The sequence below is a fragment of the Canis lupus genome, chromosome 19 (assembly GCF_011100685.1).
Source record: "Canis lupus familiaris isolate Mischka breed German Shepherd chromosome 19, alternate assembly UU_Cfam_GSD_1.0, whole genome shotgun sequence".
NCBI lineage: Eukaryota > Metazoa > Chordata > Mammalia > Carnivora > Canidae > Canis > Canis lupus.
The window spans coordinates 23,811,693-23,824,651 of NC_049240.1; the positions used below are offsets into that span (position 1 = coordinate 23,811,693).

Here is a 12,959-nt window from a genome sequence, read left to right on the forward strand (position 1 = left end):
TAAATAAATAAAATAAAATAAAATAAAATAAAATAAAATAAAATAAAATAAAATAAAATAAAATAGATTTCATGATATTTGGTATGTGGTAAAGTACTGAAATAAATCTCTAACTTCAGAACGTGGGAAAAAAATGTCATTGTCATAAAAGACAAAACAAAACAAAACAAAACAAACAAAAAGCATGTAGGGAAATGTTCTGGATTTAAGGAGACTAAAAGAGACCCACAACAAAGAGCTGCAACATGTGATCTGGGTCAAATCAAAGAACAAAACAGTTTTCAAAGGTCATTACTGGGGCCTTGGAGAAATGTGAATATGGACTGTGTACTACTTAGTATCACTGCTTCAAGGTTAAATCTCTAAGGTATGCCAATAGTGGAGACACTCCTGGCGCTCAGGAAACAACATGCTGAGGAATTCAGGCATGATGTGTAATGATGTCTACAATGTACCTTCAAATGGTTCAGGAAAAATATAAGTACGCGTATGTTTGTATGCAAACATAAATATACATTTTATGTGCTACACATACATATGCACAAACAAACCCACATAGATGACAGATAAATGTGGCATAATGTTAACAACTGGTGAACCCAGGGTCAAGATATCTAGGTGTTCACTGTAAAAACGTTTCCACTATTCTTTAGGTTTGAAACTTTCAAATAAATAACTCAGAACCAAAAGGCAAGGACTTTTTTCACAATGCTAAAACTTATTTTTATTTTATTGAAAACAAAATCGTTTTCATTGGTAGGGTGCCCTACCAACCTGTGTTTATTTTTGGGTATCAGAAAATTACAACTAATTTTTTTCTATTTATGCTTTCTGTTTTCTAGAAGGGTACAGTCAGAAGTATTTCAGATTTATTTAGAAAAAATGTCAACTTTTATGCAACTGAGTCTGTATATGAATTCTGCATAAGAAAATGAGTATATATGAAAACTGCACAACCAGGCAAAATTTTCCATTCAAACAACTTATATACACACTTCAGATAGAAAAATAAAGGAGATGAGGTAAAGGCAATTTTACCATTTTATTCAAGAATATGCATAAATTCAATATTAATTCTGTACCTGTGTCGGTCTTCAAAAAATTGGTATTCGATTCTTGCATCTCCTTTTGGTTGAGCTGACAGGAGAGCATCTACCTTCATTACCAAGTCACTTGCCCTGAAAGACATGGTTGGTGAAAATTTAGTATCTCTTTAACTGAAAGTTTTTCCAATTACCAGTCTAAGTATTGAATGCCACCGAAATTGTTTAAAGAACATATGAACTTTTACCAATAGGCAAGAGAAAAACTACTGATTTTGTAACTGAGTAGTTTCATAACCTTGAAGAAGATACTGATTTTTGCATATGTGAAATGGGGATAGTACATACTTTGTATGACACTTGTAAATATTGTACCAGCTAAACATTTTATAAAGCACCAAGCTCAGGGCCTGGCCCATAACAGACTGTAAGTTTGTGTTATTTACCTTCTCCCTCACCCGCTTCTAAATAGCTTTATTAGTCTTTAGGATTATTAGAGTAATAATTCACTGAAAAAAAATTCAGGAAAAAAAATGAGAAAACTGATATATATACAATATCATTATCAAGAAATAAGCATTAATGACATTTTGGTTCATAATTCTCCTACATTTTTAAATATATACATATATATAAACAAAAGTTGGATTATATTATTTGATAACCTGCTTTTCCTTTTTTTTTTTTTTTTAAGATTTTATTTACTTGAGAGAGAGAGAGAGATGGTGAGCTGGGGAAGGAGCAGAGGAAAAGGGAAAGAATCTCAAGCAGACTCCACACTGAGAATGGAGCCCAATACAGGGCTCAATCCCACAACGCTGAGATCATGACATGAACTGAAACCAAGAGTCAGATGCTCAATCGACTGAACCACCCAGGTGCCCCTGATGACCTGCTTTTTCATTTAACTATATATTACAAACATCTTTTTGTTAGTTAATACATATAGGGTACATCAATATTTTCAATGACTATCATTAGATTTCCTGATACACAATAATCACCAACTGGCTAGTAAACATCTAGGTTGCTTCCTACTTCACTATTACAATCAACACTGCAGTGAACAACTTAAAAAAGCACTTCTGCTTTCCCTGCCTCTTCTAAAGTTGATTTCTAACCAAGGAAGATCTTGAACTAAACCATAAGACTGAAAAAAATGCTTGAATCTGCTGAACCAAGGACTGAATTTTAAGAATTCTAAAAAAACACTTGTGAATATATATGAACTGGAAACAAGCCTATACATTTTCTCACTGAACCAAATCAAACTATCTCTCTTGGTACTTCTCACTGAGTCTGAACCTATATAATACAGGCCACTTGTATCCTGTGATATGTCAACATTCACAAAACATTTAAAGGGATGCTGGATTATGTAGACTTGAGTAAGCAATGTGGACGTGGGTGAGCAGGCAAACAACAGACTCCCTAAAGTTTCACAAAGCACGCTTATGTTTAGTCAGTGCAATTGTGATCAAACAGCCCACAGTGAACTTCAGAAAGTGGAGAATGGCCTTGTGGCTGCAGGTCTGGGCCATGAATGAAAGCTGTGGCTATCACAGGGGGCCCTCTCCAAGGTGGAGCAGCTATGGCACTAATGAAAACCCTAGGCAGGCAAGGTAATTCTGAGAACCCAAATAGTTTTAGTTTATCTTTAGGTAGCCCTATGACTACCTTATTTCCCTCAATTAACCCTCGAGAGATGGTGCCACCTCTCTTTAATAAACGGCAAGTCTTCCATGCCTAGTCTGGCAATTATATAGTCCAAAAGGAGAAAGAATGGTCCAAGGGCACAGCACACCAAGCCTATGCCGTGATATGATGGTTTCAAGTCAGGGGCGCACCTCCTGGCCTGCATCAGGGAAGTGTTTCATAGGCTGGAACAAGGGGCATCACTAAAAAGCCACTAAAGTAGAAGGAAACTTCTTTATCTGTTGCCTTGTTTTTGGTTGAGATAAAAGAAGATTCCTTCCTCTATCACAAGACTTGGCAAAGGGACTGGTCTGGCAGCTATCAAAGTCAATACTTCACTGCAGCATGAAGGTATATGGAAGAGATGAAGGAAAAAAACAGAACTTTCAAACTTTATATCCTCCAACTATTCACCAAAGGACACTAACAAAAGAATGAAAATGTAACTCATGGAATGAGAGACCATATTTGCATATTGTCTATCCATAAGAGATCAATACCCAGAATATTTACTTATTTATATAGAACTCCTATAACTCAACAATAAAAGAAAAACAATATAAAATGCACAAAGTAAGGGCACCTGGGTGGCTCAGTTAGTAGAGTGTGCATCTCTTGATCTCAAAGTTGTGAGCTCACAATGGAAATAAACACCATGAAATAGGAAGCAGGAGTAAAGTTCAACACAGTCCCTATGACATTCACTAATTAATTTCTTCCACAAAACTTACACATCCTCTTCTACCCGAAGCTGTTGAATATGGGATTTGATTTTCTGTCCCGAAGTTTTTAAGATGATATTTTCTAGGAGGTGGAAATCATCTTGATTAAAGAGTTCACTGTCCTCCAGTGGCCCAATGATCTGTGAAGAGGAGCAGGGCAGTCAGTGGTAGCATTATAAGCTGAAAAGAAGGACTCTGTTGTCCTTAGGCTATCTTATAAACCTAATCATTTTAAAGACCCAAGACATGTATACATCTAATAAAATCAGTGAAAAAGGTAAAAATAAAATCCAAATCAACTCATCCAGTTATTTATTTAACAATTCCTCAATTACAGAATGTAGACTTAGACTGTATACTCCACAATATTTTTATAGTTAAGCAACTCTGAAATAAAACAAAATAGCGAGTTTCATTGATTCTCACTGGATATAAATAACAGAACCAAACAAGAGATGCAGTGTAGTGAGGAACAGACAGCAGAGATTTCACCCTTGGTGCTAAGAGTTCAAAGTTTGGTACCCCACCCCCCACCCCCAGTTTCATGTCCCTGGCTGCAGGTATGTATGAAATAGTCTAAGCCTGCACCACTGAAGTTGACAGAGACTACACAACTATGAACACAGTTCCCACAATGGATGTATACTTCATGTATCAGAGCCTTATCAGCTTATTCTCTGAGAGACAACACACTCCTGCCACCACTGTACATGTGGCAGGACATAATTAAACAGCAAAAAGGTTTTAGTTTTACATAAGGATGCTTCTGTCAAAAGCAAATCACCTTTGAAATAGGGTGCAGAAACTACCATCATCACTGCATAAGCCCCAATTCCCTTTGGAAAGAGTGGCTCTGTTTGAGGAGTCTACTAGCTTCAGAGGAGAACACGACCAACACTGCTCACTGATCTAATCTGAAGTCAAGTTTGTCTCAGGACAAAAAAATCCTCACCCTTCCATTGCTGATCACTGCCCTCTGTCCCTTCTTCAGCTTCAGAACATCCCTGCAGTACATGGCATGAGACAAAATGAAATCCATTTTGGAAGACTCAAAGACCTCTTTAAAAAGACTGAAATCCATGCCCTAGGAAAGTAATTGTTATTAAGGAAAAGTAATTGTTATTAAGCAAGCTATAAAAGTGAATAATCATAATGAATAAATCATAAAATGATCTCTTAATGGAGAGTCAGAACTAATTTTAATAATTAACATTAATGATGTCTCAATTCTCTACTCCTCCCATTTTCTCCCACCCTCTAATTTATCAAGTAATGCCTATTTCCTATAACTATTCTTTTATGTGATTGCTCAATTGGCAAGTTATTCTTCATCATATCTTTATTCTGTATTTTTTTATTCTGTATTTTAAAATCCTGCTAATTTTAAGAGCCTTTTTGCTAACTGAAACATCAAGTATATACTTATCATTTTGTAAGAATTTTAAAATTATGAAATAGTTCAAAAGGTAGTAACTTATATAATGAACATATATGGGCTTATATCAGAACACATCAAGAACACGTAAGCCTCTAACTCATAAGAAGCTTCAATCATAGTTTTTTGCTCTATAAACAAATCAAATATTGCCTGTCTTTTAAAAACTATACAAAACAAATGGCTTTGTGCTTAAAATATTTAAGAGTTCAATCCTGAAACTTTATTTAAAGGTATTAAAAGTGGTAAAGGGAATGTGGCACAATTGTTATTTCCTGGAAAGATACTTCCAAAGTAAGAAAAATCCTCTGAAACTCAGTACTAAAATCACAAATCCCAATCATGAACAAGATACATCAGCCCCTGAGACTGAATTTCTGTGAAAAGTAACAAAACAAGACAGCTCCATGCAACACACAGAGACTTACCCCGACAGAGAACCCCCCGATGTCAGCTCCTGCAGCCAGGGCCTCTGCAGTCTCCTCCTTGGCCATTTTTGTGATGAAATTCTTAGCAGAGTTGGAGGTCTGTGTTTGGAGAGCTGCCCAGATTGCTCTGGAAATCTGAGTGTTCTTATAATTTATATCTTCACTAGGATTATTGATCATGCTTATTCTAACATTGTTACTGGATTTCTATTTACAAAATGAGAAATAAGAGTTATATGGTAGATGTTTTGAACTTAAAGAGTGACACTAACATCTTCGTATTTTATTAAGAAGCAAATATAATCTCTCTTAAAAGTCTTTAGTACTGCTCATCTGTATACAGAATAAAATTTAAATGCTATAGCCAGGTTTTCAAACCCCTACATGAACTGGTCCCAAAACTACCTTTCCAACTTCCACTTCTTACCATCCCTATATATATAGCTCCATTACAGGCTGTCAGAGTCCCATGTTCCCCAACACATTTTGTATCACTCTAACACACTCCATGCTTCCTGTTGGCATGCAAACCCCAAGTCCATCCCATCCTTCCTTCCCTCAGTCCCAACCAATCTTCAGTTTCTATTCAAAGACTTCTTTGTTCACATGGCCTTCCCAGATTCCTTGTAAAAATTAATCTCTCTCTGAGTAAAAAGATAAGAACCTATGTTGGAAAAGTTATCTGGGATCCATAAAACCTTGTGTCACAAACATGAGCAACAAAAACTCATACTAAGGTATAGCTAAAGATGCATATAAGGACGGTGAAAGCAGCCTTCTTCAGAATAGCCCCTAACTAGAAAAAAGACTATCCATCAAAAAGATTAAATGAACAAACAAAACTTTGTGGTACAGCCATATAATATGATACAGCACAGTGAAAAAAGAACTAACTACCACTACTTGTAATATTATGGATAAATCTCAAAAATGTTGATTAAAAAAAAGGAACACAAACAAATATGTGAGGGGTGATGGAGACACAAGCAGGAGAGGGCTTTCTGGAATTTGATAATTCTCTATGTCTAAAACCAGGGTGGTGGGCCACCTGGATGTTCCCTTTGTGACATTAAGTAATTCTAAGATTTGTGTACTTCTTTTGATCCTATATTTTACTTCAATTAAAATATATTTTTTTAAAATTTCAATTCTTAGGGTGCCTGGGTGGTATAGCTGGTTAAGTGCCTGACTCCTGGTTTCAGCTCAGGTCATGATCTCAGAGTCATTGAGATCAAGCCCCGCATAGGACTGTGTGCTCAGCATGAAGTCTGCTTGAGATTCTCTTTCCCTCTCCCTGCCCCTCCCACTTGTGCTCTTCCTCTAAAATAAATTAAGAAAAAAATTTTTTCAATTCTCCCTTCTTGTTCTCCCACTCTATCACCACTCAAAAATTATAGACAATAAAGGCACTTAACATGTTAGGGAAGTTGAAATCACCTCGGTATTTCAGTACTCCAATAAGCCTCCTTGGGACACAGGGTGGCAAGGAAACATGGGAAGGGTGTGAAATTGGATGAAGATCCAATCTGAAACTGCTCAGGAAAAGGAACAGCTCAGTCTCTGACAATGACACTCTTTAGAAGAGTCCGTTTCTTCTCAACCATTCACCCTTGCCATTCACTCAAGTTCTACAATTTATGTGCAATGTATCTTTCAGACCATCTATATATGCATTCCTCTGCGTGCCAAGATCTGCTATTACATGAGCACTAAGATATCTGCATAGTATTTCCCCCACATCTAGACCTCCTTCAATGTAAAGGTCCTGCCTCCCCCCACACAATATACAGCCTGATCTTTGCAGCATCTCTGTAGAAAGAACATGAACAGTCACCCAACAAAAATTTGTCTATGATAAGGATCTCATTATTTCTTTTTTCTAAAAGAATCTATACCCTTAAGTAAAGTCAGAATACTGCAGTCTCCTCTCTTTTCTCACTAGTGGGCAGACCTTCAGAGAAACAATGCTCCTTTCCCTCAAGCAGTAGAAAAGCAGGACTCCCACTTCCCATCTAGTACAGTAACATCAGCACACAGAATGAAGGTGTAGATACTTGCCTGATGTTTAATAGCATCATACAGTAATTGTCTTCCAGAAGGGCTATCAAAATCCCCAACAATCCAAAAAGTTACAGGCCTAATGAAAGAATCATCTATAGAAAAACAAAACAACACACTGAGTCAGAGGGAAAAAAGCACATTCTATGTTTCAATATTATTTAAGACAAAAATTTCTGAAAACCATGCAAAAAATAAGAAAATGACAAGTGTAATAAAACAAAAGTAGTAAAACTTCTATACTAGATCAAAAGCAGGGTAACCTTCCATGTGGCTTAATTACAAACTAGGAACATGCATTTATTAATTCTGTGATTTAGGCATCTGTTAGCATATACAATGAAAAATAACCTTTGAACGTGTGGGTAGCATATCTAGTCTTTAAGCATATTAATTTGTAACTTTCTAAAATAGAATTCTTTGTAAACACTTATACAAATTTTATCTGCATTTGATAAATTATCTACTGTTACCCACAAGTTCCAGAAATGTCATAATGAAGTGTCAATAAATTCTGAATCACAACATTGCCTGAAACCACATAAGATAATTAAGAAAAGAAACCGAACATTCTGAAATTTAAAGTTACCATAGATTTCCTTGGAGGACATTCCTAGACAGAGGTAAAGGAAAAAGAGTAGAAGAAAATGTCATTGCTATAACTGATGCCTATCATAAGAGTCAAAATTTTAAATAATTCCTAATACGATCAATCTTGTCTCTGCTCTGTAGTCCCCTTAGTGGTATAGCACTATTCCAGGACCCCTCAGAACAATTTCCTTGAGGAACCAAATGGAGCAATTACTTTTATTTACATAGATCTGGAAAGCCAGAAATTCTCTCTAGGACAAGACTACAGCATGGATAAAAATAGCTGCCTTAAATGACAGTCAGTGCTTTGAAAGGATAATAAGAAAGACCAGAGAAAGAAAGCATCTGTCTGCCATTAAAATGATATCAATTTCACACAATATTAGCCTAAATAACTGACTCCACATTAAAATCAGTTTTAAAATGTGCACAAGGATTCCTAGAACCAAGTTTATCTTATAAACCCTTAAAAAAATTAACTCAATGTTGTCAGTGAAGAGGCAAGTCATATCAATTTTCAATCCATTAACCCATGTTTACATCGTAAATGTTTTCACATTTTGAATCATGAAAAAACTTTTCATTCAACCTTAATATCTAATAAAATTTATAAAAACATCTAAACTTTTAAAAACATAAAGAATTGAATTTTAAATAGGTATTTTCTGGATTCAAATCATTTTAAGAAATTATTAATAAAAAAATGACAATCTCTGACAGACACTAAAGACTGAATTATTTCTAAAAATACTAAAAAAAGAAAGAAAAAAAAGTTGAATCCAAGATAAGCCTAAAATGGATTACCTTTCTTTGTCAGATAGTTCATACTATTTGCAATAGCAGCAGTCTTGCCTTGGGAATCCAAGACACTAAATCTAGCATAGTCATCCACAAAAAAGTTATCTGAAAAAGAAAATTGAAACAGATTTATAATTAACGAGACTAAATTCAATCTAACATTAATATTCAATTGATAATCTGACTTGACCATAATACAAGATTTATAAAAATGCATGAGTGAAATCTATTGTTTCATGTTTATTGATTAGTGCCCTCGGGCAACACTCTTATCAATCATTTCCCCTCAAGTTACTTTTGCTAAAATCTCATTTTCATCAAGTCATTCCTTTGATCTAAACTACCCAGTAGGGATCCCTGGGTGGCGCAGCGGTTTGGCGCCTGCCTTTGGCCCAGGGTGCGATCCTGGAGACCCGGGATCGAATCCCACGTCGGGCTCCCGGTGCATGGAGCCTGCTTCTCCCTCTGCCTGTGTCTCTGCCTCTCTCTCTCTCTCTCTCTCTCTGTATGACTATCATAAATTAAAAAAAAATAAAAATAAACTACCCAGTAATTTCTTCCTACATACAAAATGGTCTCCATCCTGTATCATCCTTTATCTCCAAGAACCTCCTCAATCTCGTGCCTTATTGCACTCCAACACAAATGTCACTCTTCTCTCACCATCCTCCAAGTAAAGCTGGCTTATTTACCCCTCCTATCTATGTCCACTTACTCACCTGTCTATCCTTTCATTCAACAGACCATACCAAGCACCTACTATCCTTAAACTCAATATTCTAGTAAAAGGAAAGAAATGGTAAGTAAGACACAGCTCATGGGGACAAAAGCACCAAAAGCCTTAAAGCCTTAAAACAGTCTCCTTCTAAGAAGGTCCCAGGACAACAAAGGCCAACAGCTGTGTAGGTAATCATGGAACTATGACTGCAGGGTCAGAAGGATGCTAGCTGCTCCTCCACTGACAGCTCCAAAATGTTTACCAGGCAAACTGCATTTTTGCCACTATGAACTAGCATCATTTCACAGGTGATCACTTCAACATCCAATGGATAAAGATATCCAAAACACAGAACTATTGTTGTGCTCCTCATCCATGAATACCTCAAAGAGAGCTCCTTACGGTTTAATTTTAAATGATAGAAATTACAAAAACTTAGGACAAAGACTCTATTAAAACTTTAGGTAAAAAGCTAAAACCCAATTATGAAGAAACAGTTTAGGTCACTTTCTGACTACTTCCTTTTTTCAAATATAAGCAGAGATGTACATCTTGCTCTAAAAGAAAAGGCATTCAGTTTCAAGCAGATTAGAGACGGGTGCCATAAAGTAACAAGCACACCTAAAGCTCTGTGTGCATCACACCCCACTCACAACAGCAAAGGCCACTGGCTTGTACTTCTTTGTTACATTTATCCTTTCTTGTGGAGTAAGACTTCTGCAAGTGACCACAGCTCCACCTATTTCCAGCTCTTTGTTCAAATGGCCTTCGGAGCGACAAGGGAAGGCATAAGGAACAAACTGTACCTAGGCTCACACAACTACCTCTGAAAGGGTATTCTTTGTGTTTCACACAAACATCTATCAACTAAGGATTAGATATGCCAAGTGTGGACTATCCATGTAAGAAAATATTAATTAGCCATACAAAGGCAAAAAGTACTGTGACATGCTGCAACATGGATAAACCTTAAAAACATGGTAAGAAAAAGAAGCCAATCACAGAAAACTCAGAATCATACAAAATATCCAGCAGAAAACTCCCTCAGAGACAGACACTAGATCAGCGGTTGCAGGCCGGGTAGGGGAAGGGGAAATGGAGAGTAACTACCAATGGGTACATGGTAGGGGCCATGATATATGTTCTACAATTAGACAGTGATGATCAGACAACTTTGAGAATACACTAAAAATTGTGCACTTGTATAAAGTTTCAAAAGACTGTTTTATGGCATGTACACTATATCTCAATGAAAGTTTAGTTTTAGATAGGCATTCATTCCTAGCCTCTCAGAGTAAAACCACCTGAGTTGTTTGTCCACATCACCGCTAGCTGATTCTAGAACAAGGCTGAAGAATCAACAGCTGCTTAACAGCTTTCTGACTCTTAAGAAAGTCAACAATTCAGATGTAGTCCCATCACTTAAGGCCTTAACAGCTGGCATTTAAAGGACAATGAGGGGTACCTGGGTGGCTCAGTCAGTTAAGCATCCTACTCTTGATTTTGGTTCAGGATTCAGGTCAGGATTTCAGAGTTGTGAGAGGCTCTGCACTAGGTGTGGAGCCTACTTAAGATTCTTTCTCTCCCTCCCTACCTCCCCTTAAAAAACAAAAAAAGACAATGGATACTCTTCAAAGTTTATAAGGATTTATACAGGAAGAATTTCTCTGTTTTTGGAGGAAACGCTTATGAATTTAGAGGCTCATGTTATGAACTAAATGTGTGATGAATGAAAACATAAAACATTAAAACACTGTGTCACAATCTTGGGTTATCTTCTGGACTTTACAATCCAACAGATGCAAAGATTCTGAAACAAAAATGAGAAAAAGCCCAAAGCTGTTCCTGAAACACTCCTTACTGGTTGCTGTTAAATCCAGGTATTCTCGCTCGGATGTCAAAATCCTAGAATTGATTCGTGGAACAACATTTGGCTGATTCATGATATACTCTACCACATCCTGATCATGGGACAGTTCACCCTACAAGAAAAAAAAATTAACAAGATGGGGGTGGGATAAATGTTAAAAAAAATTAGAGCAATAATAATAATTTATTAGGAATTAAAAAGTTATTAACTTTACAATTAAAGGTTCTTATGTATCGATAACAGCTAAAAACAGAGAAGTCTCCATGTTAGAGGTCCCTATTGTTGTTAAGCACAGCTTGACATGTTATGTATGTACATTATCTTTAATTCTTTCAACATCATGAGGCAAATGTTATTGACATTTGTTTTAAAGATGGAAGCTGAGGTACAGTACAGAAAGGTTAACAAATTTATTCAAAGTCATAGACCTAAGGAGATTCAAGTATGAAATGCAAAGCCATGTCTATGTTGTCTCTCCATGCACCACTGTGCTTCCCCCAAAATAAGTAAGCTCTACAAACTGGGTAAGAGTTACCAAATTCAAAAATCCATCCTCCATTCTGCTCATAGCCTCATTCTAAAGCAAAAAGCCAAATGCCTTCTCTCAAGCAGTTAATGTATTTTATAATAAAAATCACTCCAAGGGGCACCTGGATGGTGCAGCCAGTTGAGCGCCTGACTGTAGGTTTCAGTTCAGGTTGTAATCTCAGGGTGGTAAGATCAAGTCCTATGTCAGGCTTCTTGCTCAGCAGTGTGTTTTTAAGACTCCCTCTCCCCCTGCCCCTCCCACCTCCCCGTACACCCTCGCATTTTCCTCTCTCTCAAATACATAAATAAATCTTAAAAAACAAAAATCATCCCAAGCTTTTTTCAATCTCAGGCATCCAAGTAATTTCCAGAGTCATAATTACACTTCAGGGATTAGAACTCATTTATCATTTTTTCTTCCCTTTTATATACCTCCAAGATGTATAGAAATACTTGTACTTTATGAAGGTGGTCTCAAAGCCAAGTTTAAATAGCAAGTTCTTCACACTCAAAAAATTTCATATAAAACTGTATTTTAAAATATAAAATTTCATATAAAATTGTATTTTAAAGCAATTTTCTTTCTTTTTTTAAAAAAATTATTTATTTATTTATTCACGAGAGGCCAGAGAGAGAGAAAAAGAGAGAGGCAGAGACACAGGCAGAGAAAGATGCAGGCTCCATGCAAGAAGTCTGACATGGAACTTTATCCCGGGTCTCCAGGACCATACCCTGGGCTGAAGGTGGTGCTAAACCACTGAGCCACCTGGCTGTCCTAAAGCAATTTTCAAGGGAGAGATAGATGTAAATCAAATACACAGTCAAGTCTAGAAAACTGCAATTAGGCATCTTCTGTGGCTACTTACCCAGAGAAACTCATACAATTCTCAAACTATAAACTAATAATGAGTATACGAACCAATCATACAAAAGACTACAAAGTTACTAGATGATTCAGTATATACGTAAGCCCATGTATATAACTTTGGTCTCTATTATAAATCTGGCCTGATTCTACTCAGAAGCCTTAACTAGCTAAGGGAGGGCAATTTGGTAACATCTATCAAAATTTC

General features: G+C 36.5%; 1 protein-coding gene across 3 annotated transcripts in view; it reads right to left on the reverse strand.

Annotated features, from left to right (window-relative positions):
- The window catches only part of UGGT1 (UDP-glucose glycoprotein glucosyltransferase 1), a 123,814-nt gene that overhangs the window by 39,378 nt on the left and 71,477 nt on the right, over positions 1–12,959 (reverse strand). For 2 of the 3 annotated variants that reach the window (XR_005374019.1, XM_038564808.1), the window contains exons 19-26: positions 11,350–11,470; positions 8,777–8,875; positions 7,971–7,994; positions 7,382–7,476; positions 5,324–5,530; positions 4,413–4,544; positions 3,470–3,600; positions 1,083–1,178 (exon numbers count right to left, since the gene is read on the reverse strand). Coding sequence is in view for 2 of the 3 variants with exons in the window: in XM_038564808.1 (XP_038420736.1) it covers positions 1,083–1,178; positions 3,470–3,600; positions 4,413–4,544; positions 5,324–5,530; positions 7,382–7,476; positions 7,971–7,994; positions 8,777–8,875; positions 11,350–11,470 (905 nt within the window). In the remaining variant the exon portion in view is untranslated. The remainder of the gene's footprint in view (positions 1–1,082; positions 1,179–3,469; positions 3,601–4,412; positions 4,545–5,323; positions 5,531–7,381; positions 7,477–7,970; positions 7,995–8,776; positions 8,876–11,349; positions 11,471–12,959) is intronic. The other variant, XM_038564809.1, reaches the window with a different exon arrangement.